The sequence below is a fragment of the Symphalangus syndactylus genome, chromosome 2 (assembly GCF_028878055.3).
Source record: "Symphalangus syndactylus isolate Jambi chromosome 2, NHGRI_mSymSyn1-v2.1_pri, whole genome shotgun sequence".
NCBI classification, from domain to species: Eukaryota; Metazoa; Chordata; class Mammalia; order Primates; family Hylobatidae; genus Symphalangus; species Symphalangus syndactylus.
In genome coordinates, this window is record NC_072424.2 from 47,769,493 (window position 1) to 47,791,847 (window position 22,355).

The 22,355-nt window shown below is 37.6% G+C and overlaps 1 protein-coding gene across 7 annotated transcripts in view; it reads left to right on the top strand.

Moving 5' to 3' along the window:
• COL12A1 (collagen type XII alpha 1 chain) overlaps nucleotides 1-22,355 on the top strand; it is a 146,915-nt gene that overhangs the window by 84,619 nt on the left and 39,941 nt on the right. For 6 of the 7 annotated variants that reach the window (XM_063629700.1, XM_063629716.1, XM_055255975.2 and 3 more), the window contains 17 exons: nucleotides 558-700; nucleotides 1,335-1,464; nucleotides 3,402-3,538; nucleotides 4,622-4,751; nucleotides 7,797-7,936; nucleotides 8,178-8,310; nucleotides 8,417-8,437; nucleotides 9,173-9,315; nucleotides 11,907-12,036; nucleotides 12,775-12,914; nucleotides 13,647-13,776; nucleotides 14,985-15,127; nucleotides 16,055-16,184; nucleotides 16,797-16,939; nucleotides 18,524-18,653; nucleotides 20,479-20,598; nucleotides 21,677-21,823. In XM_063629700.1, coding sequence (XP_063485770.1) covers nucleotides 558-700; nucleotides 1,335-1,464; nucleotides 3,402-3,538; nucleotides 4,622-4,751; nucleotides 7,797-7,936; nucleotides 8,178-8,310; nucleotides 8,417-8,437; nucleotides 9,173-9,315; nucleotides 11,907-12,036; nucleotides 12,775-12,914; nucleotides 13,647-13,776; nucleotides 14,985-15,127; nucleotides 16,055-16,184; nucleotides 16,797-16,939; nucleotides 18,524-18,653; nucleotides 20,479-20,598; nucleotides 21,677-21,823 — 2,190 coding nt within the window. The remainder of the gene's footprint in view (nucleotides 1-557; nucleotides 701-1,334; nucleotides 1,465-3,401; nucleotides 3,539-4,621; nucleotides 4,752-7,796; nucleotides 7,937-8,177; nucleotides 8,311-8,416; nucleotides 8,438-9,172; nucleotides 9,316-11,906; nucleotides 12,037-12,774; nucleotides 12,915-13,646; nucleotides 13,777-14,984; nucleotides 15,128-16,054; nucleotides 16,185-16,796; nucleotides 16,940-18,523; nucleotides 18,654-20,478; nucleotides 20,599-21,676; nucleotides 21,824-22,355) is intronic. The other variant, XM_063629712.1, reaches the window with a different exon arrangement.

Here is a 22,355-nt window from a genome sequence, read left to right on the forward strand (position 1 = left end):
GAACTCAATGTTTGAACAAAAAATAATTGGAAGCAATATGGGTGTTACAGGGAGATTGTAAACTTTTTACTCTGCTTCATGGGTTTGTCTTCAAGAAGCCTATAAATCCCTGATGTTCCAGTTATTAATGTATAGTGTTCTTATTTTAAATTTATTTTTTGAAGAAATATAAAAAATAGTGTTGATTACATATATATAAAGTTCTGTGATTGAAGAATAGAAATAGTCAACTTAGTGATGTTCCAGAAAAAGAGAGTAAACGTATTAGGAAGTGGGTATCTATTGTATAGACTCACTGGAATGTCATTTGAAACCTGAACTTTTAACATTTTCCTTTTATAAAATAGTGGTAATGTGCAGTCTTGAATATGAAGTGCAATGAGCAATGTAAATTGGATTTTTTTGGGGCAATGGGAAGGATTATATTAACTTATTGATTTCTCACAGTAACCCACTGTCTAGTACATACAAATATCAATAATTGTGTAGGAAACAATGGTTAAAAATGAGTGGAATGAAAGGACCTAGACTGATGGTCTGCTTTTCTGTTTTGGAAGTGCCAGTGCCTGTAGTCAGCCTGAATATTTATGACGTTGGCCCTACCACCATGCATGTGCAGTGGCAGCCTGTGGGAGGAGCTACTGGCTACATCTTGTCATACAAACCTGTTAAGGACACAGAGCCAACAAGACCCAAAGAGGTGAAAGATGTTTGTTTCTTTAACATTGGGTCTTCCCAAGACTTTATAGCTTTATAGTGCCTGTTATACTGCAGTTACTTACGAACTCATTTATAACCTTACGTACAAAATGGAAAAATAGAAAAGTAGGTTTGTGGTCTGCAACACATTGTAGAAAACATTGGCATGGACTGCCCGTGGTGACTGACGCCTGTAATCTCAGCACTTTGGGAGGCAGAGGTGGGCGGATCACCTGAAGTCAGGAGTTCGAGACTAGCCTGACCAATATGGTGAAACACCGTTTCTACTAAAAATACAAGAATTAGTCGGGTGTGGTGGCATGCACTGTAGTCCCAGCTACTCAGGAGGCTGAGACAGGAGAATTGCTTGAACCTGGGAGGTGGAGGTTGTGGTGAGCTGAGATTGAGCCACTGCACTCCAGCCTGGATGACAGAGCGAGACTCTGTCTCAAAAACAAAACAAAACAAACAAAAAAAGAGAAAACATCAGCATGGCAAAGCAGATGTAATCTTATAAATGAAAAATACAAGCTGTATTATAATCTAGTACAAATAGACTTCAATTGACTATTCCAAAGGTAAATGGAAAAGTTTGATTTGAATATCTTATTTCTGCTCCTCATGTCCATGTGCAGATGCGTTTGGGGCCAACAGTGAACGACATGCAGCTGAATGACCTTGTTCCCAACACAGAGTATGCAGTCACAGTCCAGGCTGTCCTGCACGACCTCACTAGTGAACCCGTCACTGTTCGGGAAGTCACCTGTAAGCTACTGCTAGTTTTATTTCACTTCTTATTGCTGTGAACGTAATGTTCATTAGACTTTATTTCATGTGATGCTAACAATAATTTGGTAATTTAGATATAAAGTTACAGAGTTATTACTTTTGACAATCAAATTTGAGAATAAATATCTCAATTCTAGATTTATGGAGGCATCTCAAATTGACTCTAGGATGTGTATTTTTTTCACAGTTAACATGCCTGAAATTGAAGTGTTTTACAATCAATTGTGTCTTACTATTATTGCTCTTGGCTAGGTGCCAGTCAGGATGTACAACGTAAGACAATGGTGCATCTTATGAATGATGTTGTACTAGATCCATGAGATATGACAGATAGCATTGATGAGAATGGGAATGTTGAGTGAGTGTAATTTTGGAGGAAGACATTGGGTTTAATATCAAGGTGCTCCAAATTCTTGTTAGTGTAGAAACTCTATGGCCCATATGAATAAGTCTGTTTCGGTTAAGTGAATTAATCAATTTACCCAATGCAAAGATATATTGATCCCCTATTATATGCCAGTCACTGGGCTAGATGTTGGGAATACCACTATGAGATAATACAAAGCAGTATAGACCATATGGACTCTTTCCTAGTTTGCATTTCTCTTGTGTGTGTTGGTCAGCCTTTTGTGTACTTCTGACTTGTTTTACTAAGCATTTAGGTGCTTTTTTCTTGAAGAGTGACAATGATTGCACTTACCCACTTACTGCCTCTTGCCTCACCCAGCTGGTATTTTGCTTCATGCTTGGGGAGATTGACATGCTGGGATAGATGAGCTGGCTTAAATTTAATGAGTCTTGGCCCACACTTCTGAGAAAATGAAGAGTTTTGAAGGAACTTCAAGGAGGAAAAAGGGACTAAGGAAACAGAGCATGATGGGGCAGAGAAGAGAAAGATCCCCTACAGGATGGGTCAGTGTAAATTAATTGACAACAAACAAATACTTATTAATCCTCCTTTATATGTTAGAACCTGTCTGGGGCTGGTGGTTTTGTGAAAATGGGATAGTGGCAGATGGAAGGAATGGGGAGTCAGCCAGGGATAGAGACTCGTGTTCTGAAAGTGCTGAGAGAGGGGACCCAAAGTCACAGTGAGATTAAAAACAAATATGGTCACAAACTTGGGTATGGTGCTGGACTGGAACAGTAGAGGAAGGGAGGGCAGAGAGAGATGCACAAGACAAAAATGTTGAAGAGATGGAGGCGCAGAAATGTGGAAGTGGAGCTAGAGAGTTAGGAAGACAGATGTAAAGAGTCAGAATGAGAGACAAGTCAAACTAGTCAAATGGGCAGCTGGAAAGAGCGAAATACATCTCATATTACAGGAGAAAATCTCATTCCTTATCCTCCTTCCCCCTTTTTTAATGGAAAGTTATGTTAGATGTGGTAACCATTTATCATTTGGATTTTCTTCTAACAATTTAGGTGTCTGGGTTTTCTTATAAGTGTATTGGATGCTTAATGTTGACTCATCTTCATTCTTCACTCTGTAACTATTTTTTTGTGTCATGTTCTTAAGGGTGGATAACTCTATTGATTTTGTTTGCTGTCTTAATTGAGTTAAATATCTGATAAAGAAACGAGCTGTACATTTATGATGAATTATGATTTATTATGGGGTTGAGCAGCAAGAGATTATTTAAATAGTGTGGAAGAAGAGTAACATATAAATGAGAAGTTAGCCTTGTGATAACAAAAAATTAAATATATTCTATTTTTGAAAAACCTTCTTAAGAAGAATTCAGTCTATCTGGTAGAATCATGGTACTTTTTATTGTCATAACCATATTTATCAGTTATTTTGCCAAACACCTTTAAATTTTCTCCAAACAACTTCTTGAAAGCTTGCATGGATGCTTTAGAGCTTTGTGGTTCATAAGCACATCTGGATTTAATATCTCGTGCTTCTCTAGTGCCTTTACCCAGACCTCAGGATCTGAAACTCAGAGATGTGACTCACAGCACTATGAATGTCTTTTGGGAACCTGTGCCTGGGAAAGTGCGTAAATATATTGTTCGATACAAAACACCAGAAGAGGATGTCAAAGAGGTAGGTTGAAGATGATAGTAGATATGAAAATATTTGTTTTCCTAGTAGGTTTCAAAAAAGAACTTTATCAAGTATGGATGATAGCATGTTTTGAATACTTGTCACTTTGTTAACACAGTGTTGAAAATTTGTGATATTAATAAAGCAGTTTTTGAAAATCAATAGTATATTGGATTGTCTTGTCAAAACAGAAATGTTTTGCTGTGTGATATTAATCTCAAAAACGTCATCCCTTGGTAGATAAAAAGTTATCAAATCTAAATGGTATTTCCTTCTCATCCAGCTTCCTTCTATGGCTCTCTAGTCTAAGAATTACTAGAAAATGTCATAATGTTTCTAAAAATAAAAGGTAGCAAGAGGATGCAGCAATGAAGAGGAGCAGTTTGTCAGATAACAGAAAGATAGGACACTAGAGAAGGACACAGAGAAAGGAGGAGTATGTTGTTAGAGGGGTGTCCTTTTGGGAGTGATCTTTTGGGAGTTCCTTGATGACTGGATTTGAAGTTAGAGCAAATTAGAAGGGCTTCATGAACCAGCAAAACTTGTGTGTGCTTGAGGGAGTATTAATGTCAGAATCTCAGAGGCATTTTTGGAACATAGGAATCATTTCTCTAAGCACTCAGTTACTGGTTCTGCTGGTCATTTGTGGATTATACAAAAGCTACTTTATACATGTGCACACATTTATTTCATTCTGCATTTCCATTTAAAAGGGGTACAATGGCCAGTGAATCTCACAAGGTTCTTGTGCATAGCAAAGGAAGTCATGCTGTGCATTGCTGAAAGAAATAATGCAGTGATATAAAGGGAAACAGGTGGAAAAATGGTTAGGTTGTTTGAATACACAGGTAGTCATTATTTTCTAGACAGTCATGTGCCATATGATCTAGTACATACATTTTTTTCCAGTTTGGAAATATTTAAACTGTGTCCAGTTTCGGGATTCTCATGTAAATTGGAAAACACTGCTCTTTTCTGATCACAGATTTTATATTCTTATGCTGACAGGTACAGTAAACAACAGAGAGATGTCAAAAGTAAACCCTTCGTAAAAGTAGTTCCACTGCTCTGTTACTGTTACAGGTAGAGGTGGACAGATCAGAGACCAGCACTTCCCTCAAAGACCTCTTCTCACAGACCTTGTACACAGTCAGCGTTTCTGCAGTACATGACGAGGGGGAGTCTCCTCCTGTGACTGCTCAAGAAACTACCCGTGAGTTGTGCTCCTGCTCCATTGATAATGGGAAACAACACTTTACATGCATGTATAACACAATTTATTGGGTCATTTTGTTTCTTAATGCTACCTTTGCCAGTATTTAATAATGCTTGGATTCATAGATTGTTTTTCACTTACTTTTTTGTAACAAGGTGTCCCATCCTTTGCATCCATTCCTTTTATGATACTTTCCATCAGCCACTGCCATTAATTTATCTTCCAACTACAACTACTTGATGTGCACCTGTGTATGTGTGTGCATGTATGTGTAGTGGGGTGGGCAAGTTTTCTTGACGTATGTTGCACATTTGCTTTGGAAAAGATGCATTATTTATAAATTTTTTTTGGGCATTTTACTATACGTGAAGTGTTATCAAGGGTAACAAAATATAAGCATCTTTGCCCTCACCAGTTCATGATTTAGTTGTGGAGATAAGAAAAAATTAACTGAGAATGCATGGGATCATGTAAGGAAGGTCAGGTGGCACTGAAATTGTGTGCTGTCAGATTTCAGAGGAAGGGCAACTGCACTGTGAGTGGAGTGTTGGGGGAGACCGGGAAGCCTGCCTGGACCCTGCTTCCTGCTCCATCTGCTGCAGCTCCTGGAGATGTCAGTTCCTCTCCCTCTCATGCTGTCTCCATAGTATTTAACGCAATCATTATTGCCTGCTGGTTTTTGCTATGGATTCTACTTCCGCCTTGCTCTCTCCTAATGAAGGAAGAGACATTTTGCTCAACTTTGTATCTCCAGTGCCTGGCACATAATAACTTAATCCAGTGCTCAGCCCATTACATAATGCAAATAGTAGTAAAAAAAACACTGAGGCATAGAGCCAGCAGTATTCCAAACAAAAATAATGGGAGTTGTATATGTAATTTTACATTTTCTGGTGTCCACATTAAAAAAGGCAAAAATAGATGGATGAAATTAATTTTGATAATGTTTTATTTAACCCTGTATATCCAAATATATCCATGGTAATTTCAACAGCTATCAGTACAATAATTATTAACGAGACATTTTACCTTTTTCTGTAACAGTTCTTCAAAATCCAGTGTGTATTTTACACTTAGAGCACATCTCAATTCAGACTAGCCACATTTTAAGTGCGCAATAGCCAACTACATGTGGCTAGTGGTTTCCATTATGGACAGCACAAGTCTAGATAATTTAAGCAACTTGCCCAGCCACATCCAGTAATCTACTGATGGGACCGATGTTATAGTCTGGAACCTTTTCCTCCTTTCCAGAAAATTCCTCACCAAAGGCTCAATAGCATGTTCTTTAGTGCCCAGCTGCCTATACCTAATTAGGGCATCTTGTCAAATGTTATAACCTGCTTTTTTTTTGAAACAGAGTCTCGCTCTGTCGCCCAGGCTGGAGTGCAGTGGCACGATCTCCGCTCACTGCAAGCTCTGCCTCCCGGGTTCATGCCATTCTCCTGCCTCAGCCTCCGGAGTAGCTGGGACTACAGGTGCTGACCACCACGCCCGGCTAATTTTTTGTATTTTTAGTAGAGATGGGGTTTCATCGTGTTAGCCAGGATGGTCTCGATCTCCTGACCTCGTGATCCGCCCACCTCGGTCTCCCAAAGTGCTGGGATTACAGGCGTGAGCCACCGCGCCTGGCCATAACCTGCTTCTTAACTTCAGACATATCCACTTCTCCCTTTTTGACTCTGCTATTTTCTTAGCACGTGAGATCTCTTAGCAATTTCATTTGTTTTCTTGGCTTAAGTTCTTACCTAGTAAAGGTCATGGCTGGAGCTGAGAATTGATGCATATGCATCAGTAGACTGACAGCTTTGCATAAAAATAACGTAACAGGTGTAGTGAACAGAAAAGGAAGTCAGGAAGAAAGGCTAGTGAGACAGGGAATTTAGTATAGTAGATTAATATTTTTAATATGTATTTTCCCTTAAGATTTCCAGATAATTTTCAGATACATTTAAAGTACATTCTTAATGCTGCTTTGTTTTGCAGTTGTGCTGGTGGAAATAGTACCGCTCTCTTTATCTCAATGGGCCTTTTCATTGTAATTATTAAAACAAATTTTTAATGGCTCTGGGTTTTGTGTAATTAGCTTTGGTTACCAGAAAATAGAGAAATAAGTGACAATGAAAGCTCAGGAATGGTGGCAGACATAAAAAAATGCTTGTGCTGCAAAACAGCCAGAGGACCTGGTCAATGGAGGGGCTGTGAAAGGGGATTTCAGCAGTCATTTGGGTCTCCAGGTGTTCAGTTCTCTGAACAGGGTCAGCATGTTCTGCTTCATATCATGTTTAAGGTTAGTGATCTATAGGAAGAAGCTATGTGTGGGTTACCTGGATCGTAACATGCTCAGAGTTCCTTTCCTGTGGCAATATTCCTAGGTTGGAATTCACTGTATGTGTAGCAGTATGTATGTATGTTCTAATCAATTGTCAGAGTGCAATACTTTTAGTGTTGTTTACAGCTAGGCAGACATTCTCATTTTTAAACTGCAGTGATATGTGTGTTTTTAAAAAATAAAAATGAAACTGTTTCCTTTGGGTATCAGAACAACAAATTATGAACAATAAATGAATAACTATTTCCTTGAGCATCATCTTTAATGTATATTAGCATACCTAGTTTATGACATTCTCGGTTAAGAAGGACTTCTTAACCCAGAGTCTACGTACGTCTTTGGGGTTATTGAGAGACTGGAGAAGGTCCATTAACTCTCTGATATGTGGCCAAGTTTGTGGTTTGTGTATTGTGTATTGCTGTGTGAAAGAGTCCATGGTGTTGATTTGATTCTTAAAAAGTTGGAGAAAGGTACTAAATGGTATCTTAAAAAAATCATCATTTAAATAGAATATCCTTAATAACCTATTATATCCACAGAATGCTTGCAGTTTCCAGAGCTCTAGGAATTGGTGAAATATTTGGTTCTAAGCAATGTATTCAATCAGTTTTCAGATGTCCATTAATATAAAACAAGGCAATTTTATTATATTAAATTGCATTTGTAGCTCACATTCAAAAACTTAGTCTGCTTGCCTTTTCTCATCATAGGACCCGTGCCAGCCCCAACAAACCTAAAGATTTCTGAAGTAACATCAGAGGGTTTCAGAGGGACTTGGGATCATGGAGCTTCAGATGTGTCTCTCTACAGAATAACTTGGGCACCTTTTGGAAGCTCAGATAAGATGGAGGTAGTTAACTCTCTTTATCTTTCTCTCTGTCTTTCATGTCCCATTTAATTTGTAAGGAAGCTTACTTTAAAGAAGTATTACTCTTGTTGTCAATAAGCATTTATTGACATTTGAGCTCATGACATGCATCAGAGCAGGAGGAACATCTGGCTAAATAATGTAAACAAACTGCCACTGAGTGTGTATGATGTAAGTAGAGACTTACCTTTGCGTGGGTATGTTTTTGTCCTCTTTCTCCAAGACCATCTTAAATGGAGATGAAAACACTTTGGTGTTTGAAAACCTGAACCCCAACACCATCTATGAAGTTTCCATTACTGCCATCTATCCTGATGAGTCAGAAAGTGATGACCTGATTGGCAGTGAGCGCACACGTAGGTGTTTAGCTTTCAAATAGGACATTGATATTTTAAAGTTAATTTTTAAAAATAGGGCTACAGCTATATTAGTAATGTGTCCCCAAATTCTGTTTTCTTTTAGTGCCTATCTTAACAACACAAGGTAAGAATTTAATTTGATGAATTGTTTGAATGAACAAATAATGAATGAATGTATGAATGAAAAGTACCATAAGATACATTATGAATAGGTAATCTGCTTTTAAATCCTAAGATGTTCATTGAGAACTCTTTTACGTAGGCTTTTCTTGAAAAACTTTGCTTCGCTACTACTTGTTTTGGAGTGTATTGATCAGCATGGGGTGCCATAACAAAAGATTAGACTGGATGGCATAAATAACAGAAATTTATATTCTCACAATTCTGGAGGCTGAGAAGTCCAAGACCAAGGTGCTATTCAATTCGTTTCTGGGTGACGGCTTTCCTCCTGGTTTATAGCTAGACAGCCCCTTTCTCAGTCTGTCTCACTTTCTCACTCTCTCACACGGTGGAGAGAGAGAAAATAAGCTCTCTCCTGTCTCTTCTTACAAAGACTAATCCCATTATGGCAGCCCCACCCTCATGACCTAGTCTAACCCTAATTACCACCCAAAGGCCCCATCTCTAAATACCAGCATATTGGAAGTTGGAACTTCAACATGTCATGTTTGCAGGGACAGAAACACAATGAAAGTCCATACTAAGGAGTCATTTAAGAATCAACCATTTTTATTAAGGGGACAAATTTAATTATAAACCCAGAGGCATAGAATTCTCTGATTGCCTTGGGAGCTATAGATATTTTAGGGGGAGGCATTGTTCTGTCTGCTTACTCTGTTTTTCAACAATCTTCTTTCAGCTCCCAAAAGTGGCCCACGAAACCTTCAAGTGTACAATGCAACATCTAACAGCTTGACTGTTAAGTGGGATCCTGCTAGTGGTCGTGTGCAGAAATATAGGATCACCTATCAGCCTTCCACAGGGGAAGGCAATGAGCAAATGGTAAGTTTTTAATAAAAATCATAACTTGGATAAATTCTACCCATTTCTCTTCATACTCTTTTCCCCCCTCAGTGTTTAGTTAGTCATACTTACTTTTTAAAGGATATTAAAATTTATTGCATTGGATGGAATAATCTGACTCTTTAGCTGGCACTCCACGTGGAGTGCCATCATGGAGACTCAATGGATGTTCTCATGAGAGATGATAGTTGTTCTTCATCATAGCCCCAAAGCATGAGGCGTGTGCTTCAATGCATCCATAGTTCCTTTAAAAACTATTAGTGCTGGATTATCCATGAAGATATCCAGATAGTTTTTGAGTCTATGTTGACCTTCCATTCCTCTCTCTAACTTAATCAAGTACTGAAAGTTTGCTAAACTTACCTATAATGTTTATTTTCTATTTACCTCATTTCCCCCTGTTTTTTGCATGTCATAAGGTATCTTCTAGATCTGGTGTTTCTAGATGTGGGAGCCTGTTAACCTAATTTACACTGTTTTTCATTTTTCTATTATCCAGATGGAGGTCCCCAAGAAAGATGGTAGGACCGTAAACTCAGTCTTCATCCTCTTTCTCTTCCTAGTCTTTCCTTATTTAATAGAACCTTTGTCCATTTTACCTCCCTTACTTTAGTTGTCTGGTTTTGGGCTTTCTACAACTTTGCTTTTTGTGAACTATGTAATTAGAACTGCATGTATTATCCTAGGTCAGGAAGCCCCATTATTTTTACATAGGTATGATTATGTTTTCTGATTCATTTCAAAATAAATCTCCAGTTTTGGTGAGGTACAGAGTTTTATTGACTTTTTTGGCTACAATATTTTCTTATATAGCCTTAGAGACACACGTGTTATTAACCTTTAATCATCTGACTTGCCGAGCTCAAGCAAATGGGTCATTTCTCTGATCAGTTTAGAGGTATTAGCCAAGGTAGAGGTTGGCATTGATCTAAGGTGTGTAGTTAAAGATCTCTGATACTACCCAGTAAGTAAGCTTAGCTGAATCAGAAACCTTCCCATCTCTAGTGTGACTTTGAGTTGGTCTTTTGAGACTTTTATAGCTCCAGTCTTAGGTAGTATGATGCATTTGGACTGAGAATTTGTCTGCTTTAGGTAAATAGATTATCATTAATAAACTTAATATCAACTGTAATCAATAGACTTTTATATGAAAATAAGATAAGACAAATTAGATGGACTGATATATTAATTTCAGAAACAAAACTTCTTTTTTTCTGTGGCATGCCAGATTTCAGTAAAACTACAAACCAGGAGAAGCTTGTTCTTAGCATTTCCCATCTTGGGGGCATTGATGTTCCGGCTGCTTCTCCTAAGTCTCTTTTACTGTCTTTCGGCTGTTTGTTATCATAAAGAGTCTCGTAAACTTATCCTCTGGAAAGTATGAAGCCCTTGAGCTTTGTTAGTCTTTGGGGTACTTGGATTTTAACACTAGTCCGTGAAATCATGAAAATGATGAATAGCTGATGCTAGAATTATTTTGGGGAGCTGGATGGGAGAGGTAGGTAGATGCCCCTGTGCTTACTCATAAGGGCAGTTCTCCTAAGTAGGCTTTCAGATTTGTTATGTATTAGGTTTTTATCAAAATGGCTTATACTGGTATTGATACTTTTCTCTCATAACCTCAAATATGAAATTTATTAAGATTAGCCACGGTAGTTCAGTTTGTCTGTATTGAGGATGACGACCGTGATTCACTGGGTTTTTCTCTGGAATTCAGACTACTTGAGTGGATGGGTGCTACGTTGAAAACATCTGGTTTGTTCTAGCACATCCAGCCATCTACATGTGCACTCATTTTGGGCAGTGTGCCATTTTCATGCGATTTTAATTAGTATGACATAAACATCTGAATTCAGTAGATTGTTAATAAATTGTACAAATTTTCTTTCAACAAGATAGCTAGATGGCCTTAAGTAACGAATAAAAACTTTAAGCTCCATAATCAGAGTAAATTGAAAAGCTTCATACCACAGGGCTGGTATCAAGGAGACAACTGGAAACCCCTGATTGAGTGTGTCCTGGCAAAAGGTCTGGTCATGTCGTTAACACAGCTAAGGCTGTTAGAGTGACAGTGTTCTTGGGGGAAACACCAAGAGCTTTATACTGTATGCTGAATCATTTTAATGTGTTTCTAAAGCAAATAAAAACATCTGTTAAAAAAGTAAGAATAATATTAAGTGGTGTGGAGCCTCTAAAATTATGCAATTCTTTGGTGTCTTAAAGTCCCTTTGTAGCTCACTTATGATTAATCCCCCCCCCCACCTTTTTTTTTTTTTTGAAGAGTTCTGTGAAATGTGTTTTGGATGAAATTTTGCAGTGCTGGTGGCTAGCAAGTTGAAATATCTTTTTGGGGTCACCAGTTTAAAGCTTGGAATCCTTTTTATGATTTGAGGTGCATATTTTACATTTGAAGTTATACCATAAGATGTATTTTAAACCTTTACTGTGGTATGTAATTCTAGAAATTGACAAGGGTCTCAAACAGCTTCCCTGCAGAAAGAGCTTTTTCTAACAGATTAGTGAGATGGAGAGAGCAAGGCTAACACTTACCAAGACGCTTTTTACTCAAGACCACAATAGGAGGACGGCAGAACAGTGTGGTCCTGCAGAAACTGAAGCCAGACACTCCTTACACTATCACCGTATCCTCTCTGTATCCTGATGGTGAAGGAGGTCGGATGACGGGAAGAGGCAAGACCAGTAAGTGAAACCCGAGTTCCTATAGCTTCTTTAATAGCTACTATTAGAATGGAATCATCTCTTTATTTGGAAACACTGGGGTGACACAAAGTTTTACTAATATTTAAAAATTCTTTTAGAAATAATATTAATAGTTTTTTCTTTTATTTTTTTGAGACGGATTCTCGCTCTGTTGCCCAGGCTGGAGTGCAGTGGCATGATCTTGGCTCACTGCAACTTCTGCCTCCCGGGTTCAAGTGATTCTCCTGTCTCAGGCTCCCGAATAGCTGGGATTACAGGTGCACACCACTACACCCGGCTAATTTTTTATATTTTTGGTAGAGATGGGGTTTCACCATGTTGGCCAGGCTGGTCTTGAACTCCTGACCTCAAGTGATCCGCCTGCCTTGGCCTCCCAAAGTGCTGGGATTACAGGCATGAGCCACCGTGCCTGGCCATATTAATCATTTTTAACATCCTTGCTTGGAATTATTTGTCTCTATTTGTAGAGAAAGATGTTATTTTCTGGGGTAGAAAGGTGCTCTAAGACCAAAGTGTCTTGTGGATAGATGAGACATATGCATCAGACCGACGCAGACACAGTATGTGTCATTTATTCACTACTTCAACAAATGTTTCTGCGGTGCCTGCTATGTTCTAGGGCGCCTAGAACGTATCTAGGGAGATATCAGTGAATCTGTGTTTCATGTGTGCTTGATTGTTAGCACTATACTGTGACGGGATTTCTGTGCATTTCAGAACCTCTAAACACTGTAAGGAACCTAAGAGTGTATGACCCTTCTACCAGCACCTTGAATGTCCGCTGGGACCATGCAGAGGGAAATCCTCGTCAGTACAAGCTCTTCTATGCACCAGCAGCAGGTGGTCCAGAGGAACTGGTAATTATCTCTTGTAGTAAAAAATGCTAGTTTGTTTAAATGGTAGCTGAGTAATTTAAAAGTGGAACTGAGGCTGGGCGCAGTGGCTCACGCCTGTAATCCCAGCACTTTGGGAGGCCGAGGCGGGCGGATCACGAGGTCAGGAGATCGAGACCATCCTGGCTAACACGGTGAAACCCCGTTTCTACTAAAAATGCAAAAAAAATTAGCCAGGCGTGGTGGCGGGCACCTGTAGTCCTAGCTACTTGGGAGGCTGAGGCAGGAGAATGGCGTGAACCTGGGAGGTGGAGCTTGCAGTGAGCCGAGATCACGCCACTGCACTCCAGCCTGGGCAACAGAGCAAGACTCCATCTCAAAAAAAAAAAAAAAAAAAAGTGGAACTGAAGGAGTTAACCAGTTTGCTTTAGAGCTGAAGAATTTCATATTCATTTAGTAAGACTTGATAGAGGGTAAATCGTTGATGCCTTAGAGCCTGGGTAACAGAGGGATTGTGGCCAGGATTGTTCCCCCTGGCCAGGGGAAGAAGTTCTAAATGGGGAGTATTGGGTGGCTGGAGGGGTATAGGGAAATATGTAACCTCTCGTAACAGGTCATGTGGGGGCACATTATTACATCCTAATATTACAGAACCTACTTTTTGACTTGGTCTTGAGTTGGTATTATGTTATTTGAATTATTATTTCTTTCACAAATTTTTCAAGTCAATGCTTTATGTTTTATTAAAATTTCTAGGTACCAATCCCCGGGAATACCAATTATGCCATTCTTAGGAATCTCCAGCCAGATACCTCGTACACTGTGACAGTAGTTCCCGTTTATACTGAAGGTGATGGGGGACGCACATCAGATACTGGAAGGACATGTAAGTAATAAAGCCAAAAAATTAATTTTTCATCATAAAGGTTGCTTTTCATTATAAAGGCCATAAAGGCCCATTAAAGAGAATTAGGAAAGTTTGGTGTGATAGAATTAAAAACATAAAAATTAGCCGTAGTTCACCTTCCTAACACCAGATGTTAACATTTTGTGTGAAATAACAAATTTGTAATGGCATCTTCTTTTGAAATAATTTCAAGATTTGTAAAGGTGCAATCATCAGTGTACTACTTTGCTTAATCTCTTTCACTGACAAAAATTCATTGAGCTTTGCTTTGTGCTTTATAAATTGTTGTGAAGGACTGTTTATAATTGGCTTTCATAGTGCGAATTGTTGAAATCTGTTCGGCACATTACTTCATTTCATATGTCTTTGGTTTGTTTGTTGAAGTGCTTTTTTGGTCTTAAAATCTGTATGCTTTTATTTAGGAAGCAGTTTATAGTGGTTTTACTGTTTTTTGTAGTATTGCTTAAAGGCTTTTGTGCAGATTTAGAAATATTTCTTTGGCTTTAAAAATACACTTGCTGATAGTTAAAAGGAACCATCATGAATGTCTTCTTTTGGTAAAGGATTAGTGGTCTAGGAAGATGATGTTATTGGTTAAATTAGAGTTTGGAATTAGTACATCAATTTAATTGGTAGGTTTTTCTCAGTTCCTATTGGGGCAGTTAATTGAGAACTGGGTATATCTTATTTTTCTCTCCTTTTGCCTTTTCTATTAATCACAAAGATATTGAGTAGCAATTTGTTAAATGAAGAAGTAATGAATGGTTGAAACTAGCTGACTGAATCAGATGAGCTCAATAGCTGTTGTCAGATTTTACTTAGAAGGCAGACTCTTAAAAAATGTCTCTTCTTCCTCTCTCCACTACCTATGTTAGAAAACTGAAACTGCTTTTCCTGTTTCTTTTCTCTATCCCATGACCCTTTATGGCCAATCCAGTTCCACCACTTTTATTAGCTTGTTTTTAATTGAATACAATGTTGCTTCCTTATAGACAAAGGCCATACTTGCTAACTTTAACTAAATTTGGATTTGGAGAGTTTTAATCTGCCTTTGTGTGTAGGTAATTACAAGTATAAAGAAGATAGCATTTTATCCTGTTACAGAATGTGGGTTCTGGAAAAGTGATACAAAAGCTTGAGATATATACACAGACTTAAAAAATAGATGTCGGCCTTCATTTCCTCAGTGATGAGAGGACTGGCAAGAAATGTCCAAGTATACAATCCTACACCTAACAGCCTCGATGTTCGCTGGGACCCTGCACCAGGACCTGTGCTGCAATATCGCGTTGTGTATTCTCCTGTGGATGGCACAAGACCCTCAGAATCTGTAAGTAATTTTGTCATGGAAACTGCATTTCCTGATGAATGTGGTCCCAAACCACAAACATGCCAGTGTATAATACTTAAATTATTGTTTCTGGTGACTTGAGGTAGGTGTATTAATTATAGGGTTAGTAAGAATAAAAAGAATTTTGGGAAAATGTGAATTAGCTGGATGAGTTAAAAACCCCAGTAATAAATGTAAATCATTGCTAGACCTTGTCAATATGTCTTTGTTACGAAAATATTTTAAAGTTTACCTTCACTGGTTCTTACAAATTGCCCAATCTATCTTTAATTCATAACATTATTCAGTTTTGTAAGTAGACTAACAATTTAGAAATCAGAAATTGCTAATTTCAATAAGCATAGTATCAGAATACCTAAGGGAAAATAAATTTATAAACTAATTTAACTTATAGTCTTTGCAAAAATAAACAATGTTGACAAAGATAAAGAAATGATAAACAATATATGCATTTGGTAAGAACACTGATTTTCATGTCCATATATGGTAGGACATATTAAGACAACTTTACCTGTATGTATTGTGTGGGGTCTCTATTTCAACACAAAATCTCCCCCACGACAAGTAAGAGTCCCTATTCTTGTGTGTATTTGACATGCCGGATGTTTTTTGGGTAAATATCATGAGCCTTGCATGTTACATTTGAGAATCTTTATAACAAACATAAATGGAGATAACTGAAGCTACTAAGGGTCAAGGATGAGGTCATTTTTTTTGGAAAGGGGATTTCTGAGGACAAATTTTGTTTAATGATATGGTCTGGGTGGATCTTATGGAGAAGCACAGTTGGCTTCTGATGTGTCTGGGCTCAACATTTTATTATAAATACTATTGTGATGACTAACTGAAGACTTGGTAAGCATTTGAGTTGTTGTCAGGCAGAATTTGGCATTTCCTCCCCCGCAGACAGTGGTGCCAGGAAACACGCGCATGGTGCATCTGGAGCGGCTGATTCCGGACACGCTCTATTCCGTGAACCTTGTGGCTCTATACTCGGATGGAGAGGGAAATCCCAGCCCTGCCCAGGGCCGAACGCGTGAGGCAGAAATCTTTTCTCCATTCCATTCCCTTGTAGCTAGATTGGCAGGGCTTCTCTGATTGAGTGAGGGGTGGAAGTGGGGTGGTGAGAGATGGGTGCTTTCTGCCTGGGATCCCCTACATTCACATTCCAGGCGAAAACACTGGGTCTGTGACTGTTGTTTGTGTGATGTGAACTTCATCTGTTCGTATTCTCATTTGGGACATGAATTAAGGAGGGGTTTCTCCCCTTTTTCCCCTCTTCTTCTCTGCATCTTCCTTTTTTCCCTCTTTCTACTCTGCAGTGAATCTTCTTACCAAATGGGGACTTTGGAAATGTGAGGGTTTAGTCTTTGTGTTTTATTGAATAGATATAGTGGTTAAAATAATTCCCCTTTTTCCTAGTCTACCTTTCAAAGCTAGCTGTAGGTCACTGAAAGTTCAGCATGTAACCATAGCTCTGAAACACAGTGTTTATGATTTCTCATTAAAACCATAGATGTGTATTTTATTATATGGGAGGAAACATCTGAGTGAATGGTGAATGAAACACATGCAAGCAACCTCCTTAATCTGACCTAGGTAATGCTCACAGGCAGGCAACAAACTCTATTGTATTTTATTTATTTAGTACCACGGAGTGGACCAAGGAACCTGAGAGTCTTTGGTGAAACAACCAATAGCCTCTCGGTAGCCTGGGACCATGCTGATGGGCCAGTTCAGCAGTACAGGGTCATCTATTCTCCCACTGTTGGCGATCCAATTGATGAATATGTAAGTCTAATACTCATTTATTGGCACATTTTATCATCTTAGCTGAATGGACGGTGAAGTTAAACTTCTTTAGAGGTTTGCTGTAGTCTTTCTGGCCTCCCATACCACAGAGAAGCAATGTCTTTGGGCTCATTTTTATTCTCAAGACGGATAGAAAAACTAACTTATCGCATGATTAACTGAACATTTCTAACCACCTGATGACACCACAGGACCAAGTTTAGTGAAATATGATACCTATCATTCTGGAATGTCTAAGTTAATATTCGAATAATGTATTTATCCAAATCTTACCCTTTCCTCAAATCTAATTCCTCTACAAGGTCTCCCTTAAGTATTCCAGTGTTAACTGATCTCTCTTTTCTTTAAACTTAATATTTCGTGGTACACTTTAGTTTTGGAATATACGTACTCTCCTATTAGCTTCAAACTTTTTGAGCGTCATAGTTTGTCTTTGCAGAACCAGATTCAAGTTTCTGGTAGCTTCCTCATAGCCCTCACTATGCACATCCATTTGTTATGAGTGGAAAAATGGAAAAACTAACTACTTTATTTGAAATTTAGTGATTAATTGCTGTGATACGTTTGCAGACTATTGCACAAGATGTTGATTGTAAATTAGGTCTGTGGTTTGCCATCTTTTTACCACATAGATCATCTTAGAAAATTTTCCCTCCCTGAGCCCCATGTGATGAAATATTTCATCTACTGGAACTTGACATGTAACCTTTAATTCAAGTCCTTATTTTTATTAATAAGAAACACACATAACGACCATTTATGGTTTCTGATCAAAATGAGATAAACAGTACTACTACAGTTAGTTTGCCAAAGCAGAGAAACTCATGGTTAGTGTTTGTTCAGCCTTGCCATGGACAAATATGCAATTTCCCTTTACTTTCTGAAAACATTAAAAATACAATTTATCGTTTGTAGTTATAGGACTCCAGGCCAGGATTCACTGGCATACCTTATCCATGTTGTTTGTAGAAGCAAAGCATAGGTTTAGAAGAGAGATTGAGATGTCTGGTTCATTTCCTCTTTGAAGAGGTAGTTGAATGTATTCCCATCTGTTTCAGCTAACTAGTGTCAGCCAAACTGATATTTTTGAGGCCAGAAACTTAGTCAATTTTTGCTCACCAGTGGATTCCCAGTAGCTAATACCTGTCCCACTGTGCCCGGTCCACAGTGGGTACTGGGTACATATTTGTACATGAAAACGGAACATGTGATGATGAGATCTGAAGGAAACAAACTTACTACTGAGTGCTGGAATACTCAGTAAGGTGTTCTGAAGCATACTACATCGCATTGCTTTTAATACAGTTTTCTTCAGAGATGTTAAGTCACATGGCTGTTAAGTGGCTGATCTGGGATTTGAACCCAGATCTTTCTGACTCTAAAAGCACTCTCCTATGCTGCAGAGAAGAAGTGAAGATAGTTTGTCTTGTCATGAGCATTGTGCAACAAAAATAAAATGTGAAAAAAACTATTACTGTTTATGGGAATACATAAAACAATATTGTCGTTTGATCTGGAAGTCTTCTAGATGGTAATATATGTATAATTTAACTTCCTCTATAGACCACAGTCCCAGGCAGAAGAAACAATGTAATACTGCAACCTCTGCAACCTGACACTCCATATAAAATTACTGTTATTGCTGTTTATGAAGATGGAGATGGTGGCCATCTAACAGGAAATGGAAGAACTGGTAAGTGTCTTGTACTCCCCCCTTTATTTTGCTTTGAAATTGTCAATATCTTAATGTTGCTTTTATACCTTTTAAAACCTTAAAATTTTATCTTTGCCAATACATCTCAAATACCGCACTAATATTGTATTATTTGTATTAGACATTAACTTTTGTCAAAATGATGACATGTGAAAGGAATTTGTTTTTAATTTTGTAAAGGTCCACTAAGAGAAGAAAAAGAAGACCATCTACATATTTTTATTTGCTTAAGATAGTCTTATTTCTTCTTTGGAAAACCATTGCATATTCTCTGAATAATGTTTCGATTGGTATGGTGTCAGTTAAGGCTATAATTGTTAAGTCAGTATAGTATCAGTAAGAAATATTCCATTGTGATTGAATCTTAAGTCATAAATACAGAAGTGAGATGATCAGCAATCATTTTCTGTCTACAAATTTAGCTTTTTCTAAAAAAGAAAAATGTATTTTTTATTGTACTAAGCAATTTACATAGAATTATCAATGTTCAGACCCATTTTTACACTATAGTGGTAGTAATTTCTTAGGGTTTAAAAATTCTCTAATGTGGTTGCTTGCTACAGTCACCTGAGGAGCTTTAAAAATACTCTGGGGTTCCACTCCCAGAGATACTGATGTAACTGTGTGAGGTGTGGGCTGGACCGGCTGATGTTCTAATTAATGTGCAGCAATGGCTGAGAGCCACTAGTTCAGCATAAAGGTAGGATGAACTCTAGATCTGAGTTTTGTTACTGGTAGATATTTGCATTGCTCTTTTACACTTCATTCACCAAAAATCTACTTAAGTAACATGACTTCAGGTGTCTTTCTGCAGTCACTTGCCAAAAGTCTTTTTGTGCTTAAATGATCTTGACAACATTACAGAATTTGAAGAGGTGACATTTGAAAGCTCCTAAGGGAAAAGCAGGACTAGTGTTGACTCAGCTCGGTCTCTCAAGGTCAAGAATCTGTATTTATTGATATTATTGTCTACAGAACTGAGTCAATGGAGACTCACATGACTCAAGATGATTTTAACAACCTCACTTTTTAAATTTGCTCAGATTTTAGACTATAGTTTTGGACTTTCCTGGGGAAAATGGCATATTTCAGAATTTCATGCTTATCAAAATGGATTTTTTTTGACTAGATCTTGGATTTTTCCAGGAAGGGCCAAAGTCATGTTTTGCTTCTCTTATGATAAAGAAGTTTTTCAAGTTGGATTCGTTATTTGCGTAATGCCGTGAATAGTAAACTCAGCAACTACTTAACATGCTACCTGAACAGCATTGATTTTATAAGTTGTGGGCTTGGGGGCAGTATCTCTGGAAGCTTAAGGATTTATTCTAGGTAATACCGGTGGAGGATAGAGAGGTACAGGGAAAAATCATTATTAGGTAGCTGGGTGGTTTGGGGCAAATAATATCTTATGTATTTGATGAAGTGGCTGGACTAGATAGTCTCTAAATTGCTTTCTGTTTCCAACAATCTATAATCTGTGACATTCTAAAAATGGTTTGAGATCTCTTTTATTTTCTATAATCCTGAGTCATAGAACATTTCAGCTCTGGATACTGCTTCCTGCTGAGAAGGCTGCTCTGGAAATCACTAGTTCTTGAGTCTATTTGAGTTGCTGTTTAAATTTGGAAAACTATTAAGCATTTTTTGAATACTTCAATGCCTTTTAATTGTTTTCTGGATAAAGTCATTATGGGATATTATGAAATTGCTCCCATTGGGCTTTCCTACCAATATTTTTTAAAGTTTTATGCTCTCCCTGTGTGCCAATAAAAGGTCAGTAATGTATGCCAATGTTTGTTTTCAGTGGGACTCCTTCCTCCTCAGAACATACACATCTCTGACGAATGGTATACAAGATTCAGGGTGTCCTGGGATCCTTCACCCTCTCCAGTTCTTGGATATAAAATAGTATATAAGCCAGTGGGTAAGGAAGTGCCTTTGTCATCATAGAAATGCTTTGGAGGGTTATTTGCATATGAGGGTATTTTCTCTTTCATCGCCCACTATTGGGTTCTCCTGAGAGTTTAGGTATCACACCAAGTTTCCTCCCACCAAAGGCAATGTTTTTGGCAATAACATTTTAAGCCAATCATCTAAAGTACCATTGTTATTATAGGTGTAGATGAGATTCTTATTAAATGTCATAATTAAAAAGTTTGACTTGGTTCATAGAGTTGCACAAATCAAAGATGCCTGTCTTCAGACATCCTATATGATCATGAAATAATGCATATTCCATCAATATACCTTTGTATTTTTCCCACTATGCCCAGGTATTATTTTATTTTGGGCATAGATTCCATGCAGCTTTTTCATGACAGCCTTGCTTTCAAATCCCCTCTGAAAATTTCACCTAAATTAATGTCACCTTGATTAAATTATTCGTTATTTTTGTTTTAATATTCTGTCTGTATGCTTAGCGAAACTGGAAGAAAAATGCAAATTTGTTAGGGCATCTTCCATATATCCAGGAAGAGTATGAACTAGAAAAACATGAAAGAGAGATGGCAAGATAAAGGAAGTAAAATTTGAACCTATGTAAGAAATAGAAAGAGCACTTAAAAAAGAAAGTAGGGTTAGTAACTAAGGACTTTAGCAGCCAAAGTATGTGGAAGGAGGTCCAAGATAGAAATTCTTAGATCATCTCTACAATAAATGAAAAAGTGTCAATTGAACACCTGCTATATGCAAAACACTATGTTGGCAAAATAGGGCTTGAGAAAGAAGCTTGAGAATTCATTCACTAAAGAAACGTTGATTATATACCTACTATATTCCAAATACTGTGCTATGCTTTGAGAATAGGAGGGTGAAGAATTCAGTGTCTGCTTACAGTTTCATATTTGCCATGTAATGTAGCATGTGCCCCAGTGAGTAAGTGTATGAGGACTATGGAATTAATGGTGTTCATAATACCCTTTGACTATAAGATCTTTAATTTTAAGCAAAATTTCATGCTAGTGATGGCATGTTTCTGTGTATTTTTGTGGTTGTTAATAAAGGTTCCAATGAGCCCATGGAAGCCTTTGTTGGAGAAATGACATCATATACCTTACACAATCTCAATCCCAGCACCACCTACGATGTGAATGTTTATGCTCAATATGATTCTGGACTCAGTGTCCCCTTGACAGATCAAGGCACTACATGTGAGTCATGGATATTTTCATGGTTGTAAGAAAAAGTGTGGTAGAAATTACCAGGTCAGCCTGTTTTAATTTCCTGTTTCTGAACATATACATGTTTCCACAGCATTATGTCGGCAGGCTATTTTGTGTCTGGTTAGACAAAATACCTATTCAAATACAGAAATATTATAATTGAATATATAAAAATGTATATGATGAGAAATTTATGTATTTCACATAAAATATTATATTTTGAATTTTAAAAGATAAAAATTATAGAAATTGTCATTTTATCCATGAATGACCTGTAAAATTAGATCTGTGATGCTACTTAGATTCTTCTTGACATTAGATATTAAGATGTATATTACCTAAATCCGTTGATTTAATTTGACTTAATTATTGAATCATGATTAGTGATTCAGTCCATAGATATATTTTAATGTCACCATTGCTTTGATAACTATTTAACGACTTAGCAGATAGCCTTTTAGAAATTGTTTTCATTATTTTCCATGAGATGTTTTTGAAATTCTTAGTTTTGAGAGGGACT